Consider the following 22,290-nt stretch of genomic DNA (forward strand, 5'->3'; position numbering starts at 1 on the left):
CTTCCATGTCTTCTTTAACCTGCTCTTGTTGATCTCTGAGCTCTCCAAATGCGTCGATAATCAAACCTAGATTTATAATCACATGTCAAAACGCATTTTTATAATCTCATTGGCTTCCACTGACGGTGATAAACAACGCCCAATTTAAAAACAAGGCATGAAACAGAATGAGCAGTAGTGTAGTCTTTATAATAATGTCTGATAAACAGCAACACTATTGAATTGTAGTTAATGTGTTATCTGGTGAATTTATATGCAATTCTAATAGTTTTCTCTACCCTGGATGATGGCCAGCAGGATGACAATGACAAAGAAGAAGAAGGTAATATCGAAGACCACTCGATATAACTCGTATTCGTCTCCTGCGGGGTCTTCTATCTCGTCACCGATTCCTCCACCGGCACGCACGCCCACATACATATGGAACAGGTAGCACTGGAGAAAAATAAATGTTAATTCAAACCAATTCAAATGGGATCTGATGAGTGTATTGTGAAAGGCCGTTTCTCGTGACTCACGGTCATCATATCGTCACATTTCATATCAGGTTCATCCTCATCCTCGCTCTTGTTGTAAAACTTGCGGAAAAAGTTGAAGGCCACCACAGTGTATAAGTAGACCACCACTGCCAGCAAGCCCACTGTCATCATCAGCTAGACGGGGATATATAACATTCCATAGTATGACTTTTTGATGTTTTTTATGGGCACCATAATTGGAAGCAACTGGATCTCTTTGGTGTTTATTTTTATTTTTAAATACATGCCTGTTTTCCATTATGTGTTACTGAGGATAGGATGGTGCGCAGGGTCTTGACCCCCATGGCGATATCCAGCAAGTGGCACGCGTAGAAGAAGTTATTGTAGTGGCCAAGTAGGGACATAATTAGATACCAACACAAGTAAAGGAAGGTCTAAAAAAAAGACATACAAATTCAAAAGTGAGTTTCAGGTTATTGCAATGACATTAAATAGTGGAATTCATGGGTAACTCTATTAAAAAGGTAATTAGATCATTGTGTACCTTTAAAAAGACGGAATTTTCAGTGGTAAATTTTGGTAAGACCAATGTTAACATATGTGAACAGCTAATACATATCTTCACATGTTACTTATCCTAATAAAAGTTTGTTGTCCTTACACCATCTGTAAACACAACACCAAATTTCCATATCTGGTACTTGATGTCAATGGCAGTAACCCTTAAAAAAATAGAAAAAACATATTGATAGCATCACTTATTACTATTTCAAGAGTCAAAAGTATAAATTGTTTATCTATTTTAAATCTTATTTGCTTACCATGAAAAAGTTGAATTGTCTGATCCCTCTTGTTTCTTTTCATGTTGTTGACTCACATCCAAGGACGCCAAGTCGACACCCAAAAGTTCAGCAATCCTTTCTCGGCCATAAATGTCTCCGTATTTATCCAAAACCTGGATGTGAGAACAGATTTAGGCTTATATGTTAGCAGAAAAATCATGTTAACTCACCTTTCGTTTGACAAACTTATCCCAGTAGTTATTTGGAAAAGAGCTGTGGACAAGCATAAAAAAAAAACAGTGATTAACAAACATCATGTAAAATGTATGTAATCCCTAAGCATGAATTTTTGCTGAGAGATAGATAACTGATGCATTTTTACGGAGTATTCAGGACCAGTCGATCCCACTGGCCCTTAATGTCATCATCTTCTGGCTGCTCTGTAATATAAAGGCCGTCAAACTCCAGCTTTCTTGCCAGTTCTTTCTCCCTTTTGAAGATCACTAGAGGAATCTGATTTCAAATTCAAAATAAACTTTACATCAATGAAGTTCTCCAATCAGACAATCAAAACAACATTGAAGTCATGCCTACTTTGAGGCAATTGTATCCAATAATGCAGATGAATGAGATGACGGTATGCAGAATGGCGATAAAGGACAGGGCGGGCTGCATGTAACCCGTGCTCTCCTCCAAATAGAAATAAAGAGGCACATCTTCTTCATCCTCGTCCCCATCGTCCATTCCAGAACTGCCGTCTTCATCTCCAGAACCTTCAAATAGACCGGAACCTTCAAAGAACCCACTTCCCTCTGCCAGCTCCAATCCTTCCATGTCTTCTCCTTCAGGTGGGCTGTCAGACACCTGCACCAAACAGACAATGTCAAAATACAATAAAAACATAAAAAAAGACTGCTGTTGTCATGATACTAAAATACCAATATTCCAAAAAATACACCGTACCACTAACAACGGTAGTCTTTAGTTAAAACTCTTTAAATGAGTCTGCTTATGAATGATTGTTCTGTTATGAATAGCAGACCAGTAATATGCAAAATTATCCCTTTTTTTTACTCTCAACAGTATTAAAAGTTTAATCCCCACATGGAAGAAATAAACACAGATTTACTTAAACTGAAGTCCAGTTTGCTTAGAATGCTACACAGTGTTCACTTTTTTTTTTACTCAAGTAAAATTGGTTACTGAAAACGTCAACATCAAGGTTTGAATATGATTTACTCACCTTGTAAAAGAGCAGAATAAAATTCAATGCAAAAGCAAGGAACAAAGCAAGAAATCGCAGGTTGTAGAAGTTCCTGGAAAGGTAGTTCTAAATAGATATAACAGACAAAAAAAATCAATTGTTTATCTGGACATTTTTGCTACTGTATAGATTTTATCAATTAAATGAAGATAGGATGGGAGAAAAATGGAGATGTTAAAAAAGAAATACCATGAATTTATTTCTTTGAGTTTCTAGCTCAGTCCAGATCTGGAATCCACCTCCTTTCTTGGCTTTCTTTTCTTTTTTGACTGCAGATTTCTTGGGTTCATCCGAAGGCTCTTTTGCGTGACTGTCTGATTCTTTCTCTGCTTTCTCTCCAGTTTCAACACTAAAAAAAGTAGGTTTGTTTTACCGCTTTTTTTTTTAAATTACAGTGACAGTTCAATCAATTCATTAAAACTAGAAAATTGATAGGCATCGTTCCATAGATTCATTTAGGTCCAATTTTTACATCTGCAATGTGTAACATTGTATAAAACCATACCTGAATATACATTATACTACATTTTAATGTGCACATGCCAGATGAATAATAATTAAAAAAAAGTGTGTACTCGGCCTTTTCCGGTTCTGGAGGGGTTTCCTCAACAGGTGCCGCTTCTGGAGGTTTCTGGCTGGCTTCGGCCTCTTCTGGCTGCTGTGAAGAAGAAAGCTCAACGTGTAAATAATCCATTTTATCATGATACAATATTAAGTCTTTGCAAAAAGATACAGTCATTGCTGTTATATTACAAAGTCATTTTGAAGGTTATGGCAATGCTTTTGCTGAAGCATTGAGGACATTGAATGAAAAACTAAAAGATGGCAATCTAATATTTTGTAACAATTATAATTCAATTGTTAGGTTAGATTAGAACACAAGCTAATCGCATATTCAGGAAATTTCTTGGTTGCAGTAGCAAGACAGACACAAGACACAGAAGACATTGTAGACCTAGTTTAAAAAAAAATGTGTCTCACACATTGGCACAATAACTAGTACGACAGTTCAGCACAAACAATATCAACATACCATTTTCCTTTTTGTTATAGGCGTCCCTTCAGGGGTTGGCGGTTCAACCGTGGCCTCGACTCCCATATCCCCAAGTCCACCAGGTGCATCCATACCAGGAACCCTCCCCCCTTCCTTATCCTGAGTATCTTCCTCTTCCTCTTCCCCACTTCCCGTATCTCCAGTATCCGTAACTCCACCCGTGTCTTGTTCCTCCCCCATCCCAGGGTCTCCGGGTCCATCTCCGTGCACATCATCCTGTGTCGGATCCGGCATGCTGGCTAAAATCTCAGTCACCGTGATGTTTTTAGCTCCTTCCACTAAGCCGCCTCCAAACAGGGCTTGCCAGATTATCATGAAGAAGCCTTTGCACACATTGTAGATGAAGTGTAGGATGCTCATTAAGATGGTCCAGAAAAAGGTGGACAAGGCCACCACAATCTCTTTATAGGTCATCTTCCTCACGCGTCTATATTGCCGACGAAGATTTCGGAAGGTGAAAATGCCGAAGAAGCCCAACATGCTGTTGATGAAGTCGGCAAAGGCGGAGCTGGACTCTGGCGGCGCTTCTTCCCCGTTAGCCTCTTCTTCTCCGGCTCCGACGGCCGCGGCCGTTCCTCCCTCTTCGGTGGCTTCCGCTCCCTCGTCGTCCTCCTCCTCACCCTTTTCCTCTTCCTCTTGCTCGGAAATCTGCGAGGCGATATTCATCTCAAAGATGGTGTCCTCGCAAAAGTTGACAAACATCTCCATCTTCTCCGACTCGCCACCCTCGTTGACCACGTCGAAGATGAACTGTCGCTTAGACTCTCGGACCTGTGGCATCTCCCACTGTCGGCGATTGACTTCACTGATCTCAAAGTAGATGCGCTCTATCTTACGGCTGGCGCCCATGATCTCGATACGACCCAGGAAAGGGCGGAAGTAATTAAGCACGCTCTCGGCTTGCTCCAGGAAGTTCTGCAGTCGCGTGTCGTGAGGAACATGCTCGGATAGGTTGGTGAGCAGCACGGCGATGTTGAATCCGATGTCCTTGGCGGGTTCCTGGAAGCGATTGGCGTATTCCTCATAGTTGATCATATCGTTTTCATCCGCCTCAGAGCAAGACAAAAGGAACTGGATCTCCGATGGAGAGTACTGCTTCTGGCTGTCCATGGCCTTTTGGAAGTCCTTCTTGGAGATAAGTCCTCGGGGATCTGTAATGTAATCTCGGAAGGCGTCGGAGGCCACAATGTCTTTCAGTTTAAGGAACATATCGAAGAATTTAAGGATCATCTCAACGTTGCTGGATGACTCCACTAACATGTCCACCATCTGACGGGCGATGGTTCCGTTCACCACATTTCCTGAATAATGCAACAAAATGGTCGTCGAAAGCCAGAATGGAATTGGTACAAGGTTAAGTTCAAAGATCCATACTGTTTACCTTCTAAGAGTGACAGCAACATGACCACCATGTCTTTCTGTAGATCCAAAAGCTCTTTCAACAGACCAATCTGGCTAGAATCCTGTTAAAAAGAAATGACCTCAGTTACTGAAAAATGACCACTTCACATAATACTGAAACAAATGCAAACACCGGGAAGGGAAATGAAAAAAATATGAGTATCAATTGTCAACAGTTATTATGGAGAATTATCTGACAGTAAAACAAGCTCCACTGCTCAAGTAGAAAAAAAACTTGACGTATTCGAGTCGAATTAAGCTAAAAAATAGAGACACCACACAGTCACAGCACAAATTAAAAGCACTTTGCAGCACAGTAAGAGTTAGTGAAGAAAAACTGGGTTGTAAAGCATGTTAAACATTAAAAACACAGCGAAATTCTCCATAAAAAGTAGATTCCAAAAGGAGAATATTCACAATTATATTAAAAATTTGGAAATGTAATGGTTAAATGACAAACTTTCTCAGGAAGTCTTATAGTTACCTGCTTTTTTTTTTGTCCTACATTGTTTTGCATTTAAAAAAATAAACTCTAAATGTTACATTCGCTTCCTGAAGAGTTTTTAAGATGATGTAAAGTTATTTTAATTATCAGATTAGAGAATATATTTCTATAAATCATGTGAAACTAACATTCACAGAAAATGCAACTAGCAATTATTTATCTCAATCACGAAAAGGTTAAATATGTGTTTAGGTATTTGTTTATTTTTAAAGACACATTAATTAATGCCTCAGTCCTTAATATTACATTTTTTAACCATAGTTTAAAAAGTTCCACAAGGGATATAATTAAATTTTTTTTCCAAAGCAGGTGGTTAAAAAACAGCCTGAGAGATGAAAACAACAAGGAATAAATATCAAACACATGGTCACATCAATAAAGGAATAAATAAACAAATAAAATGGATACATACTTTACCCTGCATTGAACATGTGGGAGACAGTTTAAATGATTAATTAAAGATTCAGGCTTTAAACATTAACACATTCTTTTGCATGAACAAACTGTGTAAAATATACTTTGAAATTCCTTTAGCGACATCTACAAGTGCGAGAATTTTAATTATTATTATAATTACTGGTTGATCTTTAAGTACAGCAAACATATACTACAGTTAAATGGCGCCATGCTTAGTCTGAATAAACTTAAAAGGTTATTTTATATTTCTTGTATTATTTTAAAGACTTTATAGCCTTATTCAATCTTATCAGTGTTTAAAAAGATAATTACTGAAGGGAAAATGTTCTCATTGATTCTGTATTGGAAAGAAAGACATACTAGAGAAAGAACATTATATTTTATTTTAGTTTTTAAAAAAAACAAAAATTAATATTTTGCAGCAAATTAAGAGTGACTAAATTGTGTTTAATAATACCAACAATGGCTGAGTTTTATTCAAGTGACCTATGACAGCCATAAGATTGCGACACTAAGTTGCATGCATAACAAGATGCTGAAACCTAAGCAGTTAAATGGAATCCAGCCATTATTGATTTTATTATTAAATATGCTGACTACTGATCTAAATATTCATATGTTTAGTCGTACAGTCACATATCGAGCATAGGTTTGCAAGCATGTTTGCACAGAAAGTTCCCACTAAGCTCTACTCTGGCAAACAACTAGCAGCACACAGAAAACAAGCTTTTCTGGTTATTAAAAAGTCTACAAACCCTTGCTCAAAAGCCACGTTTATATGATGTTAAATAATGAGACCTAGCTAAATAATCTATCAACTTTTTTTGAATAGAATGTCAAAGAACAGGAACAATCTGCAGTCGCCCCATTTGATCCAAAACGTGACATTCGAACAGGGGTGCGTAGTCTGGAAAATACGGTAGTACCTCATAAAACCATGGTGAGAATTAAACGATGGGAGCATACCTGAGCCAGCTTCATCATCATGTGAGCAAAGACGTGAAGGAAGCCTACAATAGCATCCCAAAGCCTACTATGGGCCAGAGACTGCTGGTTACCCGTGCAAGGCCCCTAAAAAGAAAGATGTCACTTTACACTCAGTTAGTGAAAAAACATAAACAATTTATAAATGTTCTTTCTATGTTACCTGGATATATTCAGTGAGACTATTAAAAATTTGTTTGGCAACTGTCATTGCTTTAGAGAAATTCTTCTTTCCTGGCTCATCAATGATGTCCTTGCCAGAGTAATACCAGTAGAAGTCACTGATGGATTCCTTCACAAAGAATAGAAGACAACAAAGTTGACATGAGATAAAGTGATTGAAGCAATAGGCGACAAAAGAGAGTCTTCATTTGAGACCTGCAGTCTGAGCAAGTAATCGACTGTACAGATGATGATGTTAATCGTTGTTGTGCTTCCAATTTGGGTCCTTAAATAGTTTTGAAAATCTGCAAGCAGAATGAAATGGAACTGAAATCCCATTTATCAAGGTGAAAAAAAATTGCTGTTGTTGACAAATATAATCCACTCTTACCGTTATTGTGACCTTCGCAGAGCAGCTGCAAGAAGCGGAAGAGGTCACAGGTGAATTCATCATCTGCCATGACTTTCTCATCTAAATCAATGAAAAGATTCAAATGAGACGCTGACTTTATTCAAAGAAAAAAGTTTTCTTATGATTGAGCAATGGTTTGAAGTGCGCTATCAGCTTCTTGTATCTTTTGAGTTATAACAAAAAATGATATATGAATGAGTCTATTTATGATCTTGAATAACAATGTTGCCAAAATGGTGCCCTGATATTGCCAAAAGTTCACAGAAACAGTGGCACCAACAAACCAAGCCGCTATATAACATCCCATGCACACACGGAACATGAATCCATCAATAGCATCAAGAGATCAATTATTAACACCACATTCCATTGATAGTTTTAACATTAAAATACATTGCATTTGGAAGAGATTCTACATTTCAGCCTTTTTTTTACTAATATTGGCCACAGGAAAAAAAAGCCTAAATCGTGACTACAAACATAGCACCTGGAAAACATAAAGTCTTTCCTGTGCACTGTGCTCGATATACAATGTACTGCACATACACAGAAAAGTACACATTTGCTCCTGGGAATCATATAAGAACATTTGAGGTTAGGGTTTCCTCTTTGCTTAGTAGTATGTAGAGTACTTTAATTGCCACATGAAAAGAACAGTAATTGAGTAGCTATGGGTGAAAATATAGTAGGATGTTTAGTCATGATACAATGAGTTCTCACAAGAAGAAAAGTGGAAATCAACATGTGAATTGGAGTATGGCTTTCCAATTTCAAATATTCACCAAATTAAAAAGTTAAATTTCATTTTTATCAAATATAAACATGGATGAAACCATAAAACACACATGTGTATCTTGCACTAAGTTTCAAACTGTACAAAAAGCTAACACATTTATTGTGAGAACACATTGTGAGATGTAGTTAGTTAGCTGTCACCAACAGAACAAATGCAGGTTAAGGTGAGAAAAGACAAAGACAACATTCTTTGTTTAATTATTATTATTATTATTATTTTTTTTTTTTATAAGGAATGTGAGGAAAGGTGCAAGTGGTAGGCATGAGTCACATTCATTCTCTTAGTGAAGATGCAGCATCAGGAGAAAGGAGAAGCGAGAGGAGAGGAAACAGTGAGGCAGATGGACAGACGATGATTTACCCCGATCTCGGTTCAACTCTGATGACCATGAATGGATGGACGGGGAGATGTGGCAGATATTGAGGGGATAGGGATAGATAGAGGATCAGTGTGTTGACAACAGTAAAGGACTGAGAGATGAGGACGGGGAGATTAACAACATCCCCTGGCAAAATTCACCCAGCTATACTTTTAAATCCCAAATTTTGATGAAAGTGAGGACTAGCAGGAAAACGACTTTAAACACAACCATAAAACTTTTGAATTCATTAACACTTATTCAAGTATTAATGAAATTTTATGTCAGGTTAAGAAACAAGTCATTCGATTAATATAAATTTGCTAAAGTGAAAGCCACATGTGGACAATCATTAACAAAGATGTACAATTAATGAATGTGAAATGAAAATGAATCACTTGTAAAAAAAAAAAAGCTAGTCTACATTTGTTTAACTTGTCTTTTGTCTGAATTAATAATGTAATGTCTTTACTACGAGAAAGGATCAAATAAGATAACTACATCCTCTCGGATGTGCAAGACATTAATGTAAGGGGATTATGAACTTAATCTGCGTCGTAAATTTATGCTTCATATGGATTGAGCCTCACTCAAATGATTGCTTGGAGGATATTCCACTTTTTTTTTTTTTGGCACTAAGCATGTTACATAAGACATTACTCAGTCTCATTCAGAAACTATATAAATCAATGTTCAACTGCTTGTTTTGTCTGCAGTGCGGTTGTTGTTTTTTCTATCAATCTACATTGTGCCGTATACAACCCTGTAAAAGTTCATAGAATAGCAATATAACTGTACCATACTATACACTATATTCTTAATGGTGATTAGAATGTTGAAGTGACGGACAAATATGCAATTAAAAAGAGAAAAAGACTTACTGGTGCCTTCTTCTGAGACCATACCCAACCCCTCTGCCTTGTTCTGTCTCTCAAAAGCATTCAAATCCAAGACACTGTGGAAAATATCAGCAATGTATACTTGTACTATAAACTGAGCATCTGACTACACTGTATATTCACTACCTGCATGTTTGCATTAAGGCTTGGACACTCAAAAAAAAGCCAACATCCTTTTTATCTCTCAGGTACTCCAGCATTTTCTGGGAATAAATAAAGTAAAGTTAAAAATGGGAATGCTCATAATATTGAAAATAATTGGAATGGGGCCTCACCCGTTGAACTTCACTGTTTCCACCATTAAGAATGGAGATACCTAATTTGAGGGTTGTGGACACCATTGGGCCTGTCTCACCTAACAAAGGAAAATATGTATGAAAGCATTGTAATTTTTGTTTGTGCTACACGGGATGGGGAGACCTTTGCAGGCGCTGATCATCTGCAGGACCATCTCTGCAGTTCCACGATTATGAAGCCTGGACTGTTGGTAAAGGAGTCTTTGTTTCTCCATTTCTTTCTCCTGTGGCCGAAAATATGATGAATATGCGCCACTTTGAAGACTTACAAGCTCAGAATGTAAATGGATAGAGATGATGTAGTAATATCCAGAAAGAAAATTCATATTTTTCAGAGTAAGGCTACAAAAGAGTGAAATTTTATTCCATCCATTTATATTCTTGCTGAAAGTCACACTCGTACTCCTTTCACTCGAATCAAATAGACTTACCAGTTTGGGCCAAATGCTCTGGATTATAGAATGTACTATTTTATGACATTTATGAATAAAATATTGGGTTACAATTGTCTAGGCAAAGTATTTGGATTGGGGTTATAACTTTTTACAGCTCATTTATCGCAAATTATATTTTAACAAAGCCTACTAACACCGTAATGATAAAGAAGATTAATATCTGTTGAATCATAACATAACTATACGCTATTTTTTCTTTAAAAGATTGATAGGTTCATTAATAATTACTACTATATTGTGATCACAGTGCAACTATATATTGATCCATTTTGAGTCTACTTGACTTTACATGGCTTTGATATCATGAGTAGTATTATGTATTTAATTTAATTGCATTCTTTTTTTTCTACTGGCAGTTTTTTTTAAAGAGTGGTCAAAACAAATTTTGTTTTTTTTTTCAATAATACCAAAAGGTTCATCTAAAGCAGGTCAAGAGGTATAACCCCAATGTGAATATCATTCTTTCAGTTCACTTTGTGTATTAGTTTTGGAGTCACAACACTACTTGATCACGTTTGCTGGCTTGAGCAAGCGTTAGACTACAGGAAGCAGCAACGGCCCAACATTGCAGCCATGAAGCTTGCAGCCTTTGTCCAAGTTGCTGACAAAAAATGCAATCCCTCTCTCTCTGTGTCAGAGATATTTCTTTGGCATTTACCAGTAATATTGTCTAGAAAATGAAGGTCTTTTGAACTTGAAAAGAATGAATTCAATGATATGCTGTCAGAAATGTCAGTTGGAGTCTGTTTGTGTAGCTCAAAGAAAGAAGAAGCCAGCCTTAAGGCTATTTAGAAAACCCAATCCTTTACTGTACATAAAAATTTAAGATTATTGACCCAGTCATTATTACTCAACCAATAAATAGATCAATAATAAACTGCGCTGAATTTCTGACTGGGTAAAGAAATATAGCCAAACTTGAATGGAAAACAGCCATTGTAAGAATATCTCTGAATCAGAAGAGACATTGCTCTCTTCAGCCACATCACAAATAGAGAGATCTTCTCAACCTCCCGCACGGCAACCAACCCAACCACCCGCCACCCAAATATGCCTAACGGAGCTTTTTACCCACTATGTGTCATGCTGTAAATGCCTTTTAGCCTCCATAATGTACCTGTCTACTCTCAGTGTGGTGTGCGCAGATATAAATGTGCACAAATGTTTAGACCTATAAACGCTTCTGCTCTGTAGTCTGTCAGTAGGCTATGTGAGTGGGGAAGAGGGAGACACTGATCAGCAGCATTCATTTAATACAGATGGGGGGGTTAGAGCGGTGAGAGGAATTACATGAAGCCATGGAGAAAGACAGGAGGAAGAGAGAGAAGAGTGGGATAAGACATTGAGACGTTGATAGGAGGTGTTAAATAATAAAATAAATTTAAAAATGAATTTAGCTGCTGTTACAAAAGCCTTAATATTGCAAATGCATCCACATAGTATTTGTAATTGTTGATCATAGCGGGAAGAACAGTTGAATCCATTTTAACCCACTGACCTCATTTGAGGACACCCCGTAATTCTTTTCTTACTTGATATAATATTTGACTATTTAATGTCATTGTTGTGAAAAAGTCACAAAAATCTAAAAATTGTTCATTTGAGTTCAAATGTGTTAATCAGAAATTTAATACATTTTTCTCTATATTTTTCTCTGTATATGTATATACATATATTCTCTATATAATTGTTTTTAATGAATGAGAAAACATTTCTTCATAAGAGATAGGCCAGTTAAGTCAATTACTATGATTTATCTTCTAAAAGTAACTAGCGAGAAGGGCATTAGATTAATAATTCTTATTAGTAAGGTTATATTTGTGTTAAATCCACATTCCTTTTAGATTGTATATCTAAATCTAATTAGACCCAAGCCAGATTGAATAGGTGTCTCACATAGTTGAGCTATCATACAACTTTGAAATAAAGACAAGCTATCAAAACATCTGGCTTGGGACTTTCTCATTGTTCCCTAATAAAACAAGTCTACATGAATGAAGTACAAGAAAGAAATAAGGAGAGAAAAAGAGAACAACGATGGTGGTGGTGATGATATGATGTGGTGATGATGAGAGCACTCAATGCTTGGAGAGCTACCGCTCCACTGTGTTCCTTGTCCCCAGCCCCTCGCCGCCCATTACCAGTTCTGACTGTCGCACCTCAAAGGACATCTCATCCTCAGCCTCTTCCAACATTTCCTCACCCCCCTCTTCCTCCTCATCAATATGGCAACTCTGAAGGAACAAGAAAGAGTCCATTTCATCGGGCACCATTTCAAATAAAAAATAAAAAACCCAAACTTTCCTTTAAGGACTCACTTTTGCCATAATATCTGCATATGCCATATAAAGATGATCTGTGTCTAGTTTACTGAAATGAAAGAAAACATCAGATGATCCGTGGTTTTATGTTATGAAGACTTTTAACAACTGAAACCTCTTTTCTGTGAGCGCAGTACGACTGAAATGCAGAATAAGCTGGTGAAGTGGATCCGGTTTGGTTTCTCTCTCCTCCTCCTCGTCTCCTTCTTCTTGCTCCATTGCTTTCTGCAGCACAAAAAGAAGACATCTAAGAAAAAGTACCCTTTTTAAAAAAAAGATCTAATTTGCAGATACTCACAGACAAGTCATTTATCATTCTGTCTTCAAATGCGTAACCCTCGGTGTGAAGCCAGTTGCGCTTGTATCCCTCAAGGAACATGTTGGAAGCTCTGTGCCTGTAAGTGACATGAAATTTCAACTTTAAAAAAAAAAATCAAACAACCAAAAAGCCTAGGAAAAGTTACATTTTAACATGTTCTTTAATTTCCTTTAATCCATTTTCCCAAGTGCAGCTCTGAACATTTCATTGTCACTTATACTTCTAACATTTAAGCCTCTGATGGCAAAAAAAATAGAAGGGAGCTCTCAGTTCTATCAGTATTGACAAAATAATTGAAATTCACAGCAGGAAAATGGAAAAAAAAGCCACATGTGGCTTTGCAGCCGCAGATTTCCACCATCCCTCATCGTCAATCACACCGAAAGAGTTAAGTGACATTTATGATACATTTTGCCAAATTTCATCTCAAATGAATGGGTTCCCAATAGGGATATCTAATACTTTTTACTAGTACAGATTTTCACCATTTTACCTTGGGATATTGTATAATGGTGTCATTCTGAAGCAAGCAACAACAGCCCTGCGTCTCTGCTTGGACAGCAGTTTATGCCATACCATCTTTTTAGATTTGAATGGATGCTCAGTCTATAGAAAAACAACATAGCGAAACAGGCAGGAAACAACATTTATGTATGCTCATTGATGTATTTACTGTCTTAGTAGGAAAACACAATTGCTAACCACTTCTAGATGATAGAGAACAGCGGAGACTTCCTGCACTCTTTTGACCACTTTCTCTGGGGCATCTGCATCCTCTGCTTTTCCTGCCATTTCTTTGTAGAGCGCCATCTGCCAGCGCATGGATGGGTTGTCGACCTATTGGGAGCACAGGAATAACACTCTGGAACTCTGAAAGGACTTGACAAAAATAAAAAAAATCGGATGGGATTTGACCTTTCCCTGCAGGTGGAGATTATTCTGCAGGAACTCTCTCACTTCTTCATCTGTATCTCTCTGTCCAATTCAAAAAAATAATATTTTCTTTGTATTTAATAAGACTGCATTCACATCTAACATGAATTACCAAAGAATATCGAATCTTTGCCAAATTGATAAGCTCCTGGTCGGCGGGGGAGCACATGTTAAGGCCGATAGGGAGCATCTTCTTCAAAGCGGCTACGATGAGTGAAGTTTGCACCGAATAACGGTCCCCCCGTTTTTTCTTCTTGGTACGCTCTGCGTCCGAGCCTCCACCCTGTCACAAAGTACAAGCAAGTATTCACAGTATCTCATAATGTGTCAAAACTGACACAGTTAAATGATTATCGCTCCTGCTGCATACCTTTCAAAGCGCAGCATAATATTTATTATGTAATGAAAAGTAGAAGCCTGCAAATAGCTAGATGAACCCAAAAAGGGATTACAGTATAAAATACATTTTTATAATGTCTAAAAGAATGAGGAAATGGCTAAATTTGAAACTAGAAAGGGAAAAACTCAATTTCTCTGAGCTCAGAGTGGTAAGTAAAGGGTGTGGTAATACTGTGGGGGTAACATATGGGTCTTGCTGGCTTTGTGAAAGGGAGTGGGCATTAAAGGAGTTTTAATCTGTAAAAATGGTTTGACACAAAAGTGCAGTGTAAACTGGACAGACAAACCATTTTTTTTTAGATTCATGAGCAAGATGACTCGTGTTGACGTATGAAACAAAGAAGTTGAGAATATTAGATGTTAGCCATTTCAGAGCAAAACAAATTGATATTAATACATGAGTTTCATACTGTTAATAGGACAGATCTAGTCCCTGTGCTTGCCTCCTGGACTCCTTTCTTGTTTGCAGATGTTTTGAGCTTTTAAGATACTACATTTTATTCAGATTGGCAATGTCATCGAGCAATAACTGATTGTATTACTATGGATCAGGGGTGGGGAATTAATTCCACAAAGGGCCACAGTGGGTGGAGGTTTTTGGTCCAACCCATAGGAGGAAACCTTTTCACCAATCTGGTATTGTAGCTATATAATCAGTGGATTGCAAACTAGTGTTTCTTGTTTCAGGAGAAATCCCATTGGTTAAATTGGCTGTGTTGGATCAGTTAGAACATAGATAGTATATCTAATTAATGAATAAGGTGAACTATCATATATAATTGAGATCGTGTATATCAAAACATATAAATACTGTCCTTGTAAAGGCAATTTTCTAACATATCATCTATTTCAAGTATTAAGTTCAATAAGTCCTGTTCCTGTGTTGTATAAGGGTGCATCAGCTATTTATTTGTGTTTCTGATGCAAAAGTGTTATGGGAACCGGATGCAAAGCGTTCTGGGGAATAATTAAGTATGAATGAATGTATCGGTTAAACTCATGGCAATTTGGAGCACATTCTAACAGTAACAGGGCAACCCCAAAGCAATTGCTGTTTATAAGCCATTTCATGTTAAACCTCAGGTGTGTTAGTGGGTTGAAAGGAAAGCAAACCATGATGCTCCATGACATTTTTAGGGAGGAGAGAAGAAAGAGCACAGAGAAGTGTGAGGGGCCATCAGGGATACAGCTCAGGATTACATCTCACATACAGCACTAGAGAAATGCTCTCGCCCTCACAATTGTTTTTTTCTCACGCTGGTGAGTGGGGAAAAATGACTTCTGTTTGCTATAGAACATTTCAGTATCCTGTGTGATTTGCGATCCCAAATGATGTCCCTGAAGGCCCTTCCTGGAGAAGACTAACGTGATCTTCTAGTGGCAGAAAGCTGCATTACACAAGCTACAGGTCAACCTGGCTACTAGTAACGGAAACAAGAGACATTCTACAAGACTCCAAATCTACTATGATCAACAGAGAGCAAACTGACAGCATGATGGCACTGTGCTCTCACTGCCGCTTTGGGCCTAGTGATGCTGAGCCCAGTGCCATGAGCCCATTTCTACAGCTGAGTACTTTCATCAAACGCCTCCTGACTCCCCCCCTCGCACACTGGCAGGACTTGGCATGTGTTTGTAAGGGTCTGCCCTGAGATCCTTTACTGGAATAATGTTAAAGCCTATTTATCCAAGGACAACTTGTGTGTTTGTAGGATGTATTCAATAAATTTGAGAGCAGGGCTAAAGTTCCTCTGTGGGGAATTTTCAACATTATCTCACATTATACATGTTAAAAGTGTGTCTGTGGGAATATTACAGTATGTTTATTATTATTATCGTATATTATATAATTTAACCATTATTGGATAAGTTACTAATTTTGGTAATAAAAATAACCTGATTCATGTATTATCAATTATTATTATATATCTATATTTTGTAACATTAATTCTTAATCTATAATGAAAAAAATATATATAAATAACAACTAGAATCAAATGACATATATAATGACACTGTAAATTGACTGTCTTGGGGGTGAATTCCACAATATTCATTCATTATTGCCTGTCATTACTGGTGCTAGACTTCCAAACCATTTGGACTGGGAGGGTTGGTAGGGATTATTCTCCAAATCCAAATGGGATGCATGACTAGCCCCGTCCATTGCAGCCCATGACTGCTCAATAGAAATTGTGTGCATGTGTGTTGATACTTTTTCCAATATAGTACATGTGTGTATGGCAGTGAAAATTTAATGACTCGGTGTGGATCGGTTGTGCCAGTGTGCTGGGGAGGTTGATGAAAAGCTCCCCCAAGTGAGGTGCCATGCGGTCAGCACAGCGATCGTGCAGTAACAAGATCTAACCTCTGAGTCCCCGCCCTGGAAAACCCAGCCGCAACCCAACAGATGAAGACAACAAGGACAGCCAAAGAGAGAATATTGTTAACAATACCTGCTTCTGTTCTCAAAAAGCTATTGAAATGAAGTGTTTACAGGTCAAAATAAAACATAACAGCAGGTATATCTAGAAAATAATCACGTGAATGAAGGATAACATTTTCAAAAGGTTCAATTTGGGACTAACATGGCTTGAAACAATAAATTAGAATGGGAGGGAACACACATTTTTTCTATCACATGATGTTCTATGAGTCACAGTGAACAAACTTCAACAACTCACCTTACTCATTTTGCTCTTACTATCAGCAGTGAGGAATGACATGTTATTGATTTCATTCATCACCACAAAGTTCTGCTCCTCCCGCTTGAAGTTCTGCAGTGATATGGGAAAACATCATCTTATACAAATGGGCGTCAATATCAAAAGGTTAAATGAAAGCAGGATACACACGTGAGATTTAGACCAGAAAATGAAGACCTCTCCGACCATACGGAAGAGCTCCTCGGCATCTGGATCTGGGCAGGTTAGCCACCTTGCTCTGCACAGAAAAAAATGATTCCAAGTATCCCCCCCCCAAAGTTATTGAAATAGGCCAATTGACCAAAATAGTTTGTTTACAATCAATAACAAACCTGTTGTTGTCCACATAACGGATTAGGAGAGGGTAGAGAGCATACAGGTCTCGGCAGAGGACGGCAAATTCATCCCGTATGGTACCGTCTTCCTCGTCCCCTTCCGATTTGCCCTCCATTCGCAGGTGGTCTTCCTCGGCCACCACTTTTGAAGTGCGCTTTTTCAGTTTCTCCATTGTTGGGATGAAATGGGATTTAAGCATTTCTGGTTTGGCCCTGCTCACAATGGGCTGCGAAAACACTGGGAGGAACAAAAATAAATTGTTGCACTTGATTTCATGAACAGAAGTTTTGACACAATGGATGTAAATGGGTAGAGTTTAAAAAAAGTGACTTACCAGCCAACCTTTTCATCCAAGAGGCTTCATCTATACCCAGATTGTTGACTACAATTTTCATGATGCTACCCAGTAACTGATTGAGGTGCTCCGATGTAACCGCGGTGCAAAGCTGGCTCTCCATCTCGAGGAAGTTCTCCAGTCCTCGTTCCCACCAACGAGGCAAATAGTTACACAACATAGGCAAAGTGATCTCAATAACATGAGGCATTTCTGTATATCGAGCACCGGACTCTGCCAAGTCACCGATCTCCTTCAGAAGAGAATCCAGCTCTGGGATATCCGGACACAACTCTTGAACTTCATTAGGGAGGCCGAGTACTTTTGGATTCATTGGAAAAGGTGTGAAGAAAAGACCATCAATCTAGTTCTTTATGACAATAAAATCTCTGCACAAATGAATCAAACTCACTGGCTCTTTCTCTGGGAGTTTTTGTGGTGTACACAGAGAAAGCATTGAATTCATTCAAATGGGGCTCTAAATAGGCCACTGGCATGGCTGCTGCCAGGTGAGCCAAACACTCTCCAAGAGCTGGTCTCTGTCTGTAAACACAGATGATTAAATTCAGTAAAGACCTTTACAAATGCTAAAGGGAAATCATATTTTTGCTAATGTGATAATCAGTAATTGGACTGTCTGATTCTATTGCTTTATTATACATAAAAAGCATATTGAAACCAACACGAAACGATATTTCAAATAGGAGTGCATCAGAAGAATATTTGTACATAACATTCTAAAATGAAGGATGGTGACAGAAGATAATACGCATTGCCCTGACTACAAGGACAACAGGAATGGTTTTGCCAATTCGAGAGTAATCCTATAGATGCTTATCATATACGAGGATGATTTGTTATATTTTTTGTGTGGTCGACTTGGAATAATTTGTCAACATTTTGGTAAATAGTTGTCAAAGCATTCCTTCATATGATCTAAGTTTGTGTTTTCAGAGTCAGATTGTGCTTAGAATAAAATAAACTTGGGGGAATTGACTTAGAGGTCAATCACAAAAAAAGTTCTGTCATTACCTCTCAACGTGTGGATTCTTAACCGTCCCCAGAGAGTAAATGCTGCACATGATGCGATAGCATGACATCTGCAAGTCATCCACTGTGTGTGTGTAACCAGGAATGGAATATTAGAGAGAGAAACAATAAATAATAATTAGGAAAAAAAATGAAAAATGACTCACACATGACATCATCTCCAAATGAATGCTGTGCAATGTGATCAAAAAGGGATGTGAGAACTGGGAGCAGGGCAATGGTAGTGTAGTTGATGTTCTGGGACACGCCCTTCACTTGCTAAAAAAGGGTCAGAGAAAACAGAAAGGCAATAAACGTGGACATTTGCAAAGGATGAAAAAAAAACACACATGAAAATTGGCGTCTGTAATACCTGATTCCCTTTAGATACTTTCCCCAGTTTAAGATTTTCCACCATCTTCTCAATATCATCAGCAGCACTCTCGAAAAATGACCGCAGCCCTGCTTTAACAATCTCAGGACCGGATTTCATTACGGTCCTAAAACAAAGAAGAATATTTCCAATCCATACTATCAATCAAATCCATTTCAATCCATACTGCAAATACTCAACCTTGCATCCAATGACCGGGCCAGAATGTGAAGACAGTTAACAATGGCCGATGCATCCGTACCTGTGCACATGTATAATTCTATCTTAATTTACCTTTACATCACTAAATCATGTTTGTTAGGTGGAAACAGTCAGCTTACCAAAAAGAGAGACTCTGTGTCTCACCAAAGCTGACATTTTACAGAAGATACTATGGCGGAGGAGGAAAGGAATGGAGGAAACAAATGAAAGTGGAGGAAAGGAAAGGAAAATGCAAAACAGCGAAAGCGGATAGACACATGAAAAGGAGGCATATATGTTATTTATGTATCATCACCTTGCAATCATCTCTTTCTCCTTATTGGATGAATGACCACCACTCCCTAAAACTTTTGCAGGTGTGGATAAAAAGTAGAGGCAGTGGTTTTTGAAATACTGGTTGATGAGTGGCATCAGGATCTGAAAGCGCAAAACTATCACTTTAAGTAACATTAAACAGAAAATAGATCTTACATTTTGACAAGTTATTAAGATTAAGCAGACCTTTGCAAAGAATTTAATTTCTTGTTCATGGGGAGACTTTTCCACTCGTCCACTGCTTACTACTGCCTCTGAAATCCACATTGAAAACCCGAGTAAAACATTTTTCCGAAACAACTGGTTCACGTATACTAAGGAATTTTAGCAGTACCCAGATGAGCTATGAACTCTTGGGCAATTTCCATCCATTTCAACAATTTCTGAAGGAAGCCATAAGCAAATCTTTTCTCAATCGAGGAAATGTCCGATTCCATATCTTTCAGGCCCCTGAAAAACAAAAAAAACCCATTTAATTTTCACTATAAAGGGAGATTTGCATGAGCTAAAACTCTTTAATTTCATTTTTTCAGTCAAAATGATTATACTATGAGTTTGACCCTTGTACTCAATGTAATAATGATTGCATAACCATGCGTGCCTGTATTACTTCTACAGTGATCGGCCTAAAGGTAATCTCCGGTACTCTAATCTAATTCTTTTTTTTATTTTATTTGTTCGTGTATTTAGGGTATCCAAGGTTATATTCTGCCAGAGCATTTTTTTTCTAATCTACATGTACTTATTTTACCTTGTGACAGCATATCCATTCAGTTGTAGGAACTTCAGTAGCTCATAGGCCTTCTCACGGTCTCGAGCCTTTTCCTTTGCTGTCAGGGTGTCGTATGGTACCAAAAGGGGATGTGTTCCTCCTCCTAACAAAACACAGTAGCAAATAAATTAAAAACAACTACAGTGGGGATAAAAAATAAGCACAATTCTATTCTGATCCAGTTAAACATCTTGCCTTTAGCTTGTAGTTCCAGCTTCTTCTTCCTGCCCCAAGTGTTATGGTAATTTTCTGCCAGCTGCTCAGCCATAGACTGAACAGAAGAAACAGCATTAGTCCGTAGCACAAAATTTGTGGTTTGTCACATCTGACAATTAATTTAAATTGCCCCCTCGGCCAACTTTTTATTTTTTATTCACCCATTAAAGAAAGAAATCCTTTTTTTTAATCCTTTTTAAGAAAGAAAAGGATTACGGGTTTCAGCCCGATAAAGGTCATTCTATTAAATTCAGTAAAGTACCCCCTTAAGTGCTAGTTGGTCTTATTTATAACGATGATATGTATACCTGCAGGTCTCTTGAGAGGGCCATGTGAGTGATGTCAATAGGCTGTGGACTGTAACCATGACTCGGATCATAGGTGGCCTAAAACGGGGATGATTGTCATGTATTATGAATTGATAGCAACAGTGTATTCTATAGTCTACATACCTGAGCCGTTTGTGATATTTTGCGCGATGCTGCCTTCTTCTTGTCTGACTCTTCTTCCTCTCTTGCTTTGTCTATAGTCCACTCCCAAGCAAGCATTGCTTTGACTGACTCTTTAATGGGCCAGCGGTAGATCTCTTTGTCCTGAAAAAAGCAAGGTGATCATTGCCATAGGTATTGTTGTGTAGAATAAATGTAAATACATATTTTATGCCCTTACTTTCTCCGAGAATGTCTTGTAGGGTCTGAGCATAGGATGAGTTTTGGCGTTTTCATCCAGGACTTCTCCATATGACCAATTATTTTGGATCTATAACATTGAGTATACACTGAACTTTACAATAATGTTTTCTTTAGTTGTCGAGTCGAACAAAAAAAATTGGTCATCAGTTGGACTTCATGAATAACTCCTGTAACTCAAATTCCTTAACATATAATGTAAGGAAGTTGTACATTTAAAAAAATACATCGACATATATGAGCCACAATAACTTTTTTTTAAGGTTGTGCAGTGTAAACCACTATACAATGTTTCCCCTTAATCAAATTAGGACAGTACAAAAATCCCTTACCTTTTCAAAAGCCCATTTATCATGTGTATATTCAGCATATTTGTTGATGAAGGCATCTAGTCTTTCAGGAATGATTGTGCTGTGAGAGATAGTTCAAAAATTGATATTTTAATTAAAACTAAGAAGACCTTGTTATTATAATTTGAAAAACAACAACAGCAATAAGCTTACTTTGTTGTCTCTACTGGTTTTGGATCAAAGTTTCCTTCGGCATCTACTGAGGCCTTCTTTTCAGTCTTAGAAGAATAACTTGCATCTACGTAGTCTGGGGGAATGGCGCCGGCTATGGCGCAGATGCACGGCATTGAGATTTTGAAAATCTCAGCATCAAATTTCTGTCAATCACAATAAGATGTTTGTGGACTTGAACAAATTTCATCATTTTGACAGCAGTACCTTGTGTGCAAGGGACTCAAATATGCCCCAAAAAAGCTTGCGAGTCAGGTGCAGCTCTTCTTCTGATGCCAATCCAAAATTAGCCCAACCATTGGGGAGGCAGTAATATTTCCAGCAACGCTCATAGTGGTTGGTCAACAGCTACGGGACACACATGAATAAGATTTACTGTATAATTGTCTACACTTTATGAGTATTCTGAGTGACGCCACATAGGAACTGAAGAAATAGATTAAATGAGGCCTTTGACAGTGTCAATCTAATTTTCCCCCCCAAAAAGTGATCAAACTAGTAAAATGCTCTAAAACTTTACAAAGTGATTCAATAAATCTGTC

General features: G+C 37.8%; 1 protein-coding gene across 1 annotated transcript in view; it reads right to left on the bottom strand.

Annotated features, from left to right (window-relative positions):
• LOC144212946 (ryanodine receptor 1-like) overlaps nt 1–22,290 on the bottom strand; it is a 38,235-nt gene that overhangs the window by 1,340 nt on the left and 14,605 nt on the right. Inside the window, exons 52-103 of the mRNA XM_077741152.1 lie at nt 21,956–22,096; nt 21,731–21,894; nt 21,560–21,638; nt 21,208–21,297; nt 20,991–21,131; nt 20,847–20,924; nt 20,518–20,593; nt 20,302–20,425; nt 19,885–20,000; nt 19,737–19,804; nt 19,531–19,652; nt 19,355–19,404; nt 19,215–19,275; nt 19,014–19,140; nt 18,808–18,919; nt 18,644–18,725; nt 18,024–18,154; nt 17,612–17,932; nt 17,274–17,514; nt 17,092–17,179; nt 16,921–17,013; nt 16,605–16,619; nt 13,950–14,120; nt 13,820–13,879; nt 13,607–13,741; nt 13,398–13,510; nt 12,884–12,980; nt 12,701–12,810; nt 12,583–12,634; nt 12,406–12,498; nt 9,934–10,033; nt 9,789–9,868; nt 9,640–9,716; nt 9,496–9,569; nt 7,440–7,520; nt 7,265–7,353; nt 7,050–7,178; nt 6,869–6,973; nt 4,961–5,042; nt 3,559–4,880; nt 3,101–3,183; nt 2,715–2,874; nt 2,505–2,591; nt 1,856–2,125; nt 1,644–1,774; nt 1,492–1,534; nt 1,301–1,434; nt 1,141–1,201; nt 767–913; nt 519–653; nt 279–435; nt 2–66 (exon numbers count right to left, since the gene is read on the bottom strand). Of these exons, the coding sequence (XP_077597278.1) occupies nt 2–66; nt 279–435; nt 519–653; nt 767–913; nt 1,141–1,201; nt 1,301–1,434; nt 1,492–1,534; nt 1,644–1,774; nt 1,856–2,125; nt 2,505–2,591; nt 2,715–2,874; nt 3,101–3,183; nt 3,559–4,880; nt 4,961–5,042; nt 6,869–6,973; nt 7,050–7,178; nt 7,265–7,353; nt 7,440–7,520; nt 9,496–9,569; nt 9,640–9,716; nt 9,789–9,868; nt 9,934–10,033; nt 12,406–12,498; nt 12,583–12,634; nt 12,701–12,810; nt 12,884–12,980; nt 13,398–13,510; nt 13,607–13,741; nt 13,820–13,879; nt 13,950–14,120; nt 16,605–16,619; nt 16,921–17,013; nt 17,092–17,179; nt 17,274–17,514; nt 17,612–17,932; nt 18,024–18,154; nt 18,644–18,725; nt 18,808–18,919; nt 19,014–19,140; nt 19,215–19,275; nt 19,355–19,404; nt 19,531–19,652; nt 19,737–19,804; nt 19,885–20,000; nt 20,302–20,425; nt 20,518–20,593; nt 20,847–20,924; nt 20,991–21,131; nt 21,208–21,297; nt 21,560–21,638; nt 21,731–21,894; nt 21,956–22,096 (6,963 nt within the window). The remainder of the gene's footprint in view (nt 1; nt 67–278; nt 436–518; nt 654–766; nt 914–1,140; nt 1,202–1,300; nt 1,435–1,491; nt 1,535–1,643; nt 1,775–1,855; nt 2,126–2,504; nt 2,592–2,714; nt 2,875–3,100; nt 3,184–3,558; nt 4,881–4,960; nt 5,043–6,868; nt 6,974–7,049; nt 7,179–7,264; nt 7,354–7,439; nt 7,521–9,495; nt 9,570–9,639; nt 9,717–9,788; nt 9,869–9,933; nt 10,034–12,405; nt 12,499–12,582; nt 12,635–12,700; nt 12,811–12,883; nt 12,981–13,397; nt 13,511–13,606; nt 13,742–13,819; nt 13,880–13,949; nt 14,121–16,604; nt 16,620–16,920; nt 17,014–17,091; nt 17,180–17,273; nt 17,515–17,611; nt 17,933–18,023; nt 18,155–18,643; nt 18,726–18,807; nt 18,920–19,013; nt 19,141–19,214; nt 19,276–19,354; nt 19,405–19,530; nt 19,653–19,736; nt 19,805–19,884; nt 20,001–20,301; nt 20,426–20,517; nt 20,594–20,846; nt 20,925–20,990; nt 21,132–21,207; nt 21,298–21,559; nt 21,639–21,730; nt 21,895–21,955; nt 22,097–22,290) is intronic.

This window comes from Stigmatopora nigra, chromosome 19 (genome assembly GCF_051989575.1).
Source record: "Stigmatopora nigra isolate UIUO_SnigA chromosome 19, RoL_Snig_1.1, whole genome shotgun sequence".
Classification (NCBI taxonomy): Eukaryota; Metazoa; Chordata; class Actinopteri; order Syngnathiformes; family Syngnathidae; genus Stigmatopora; species Stigmatopora nigra.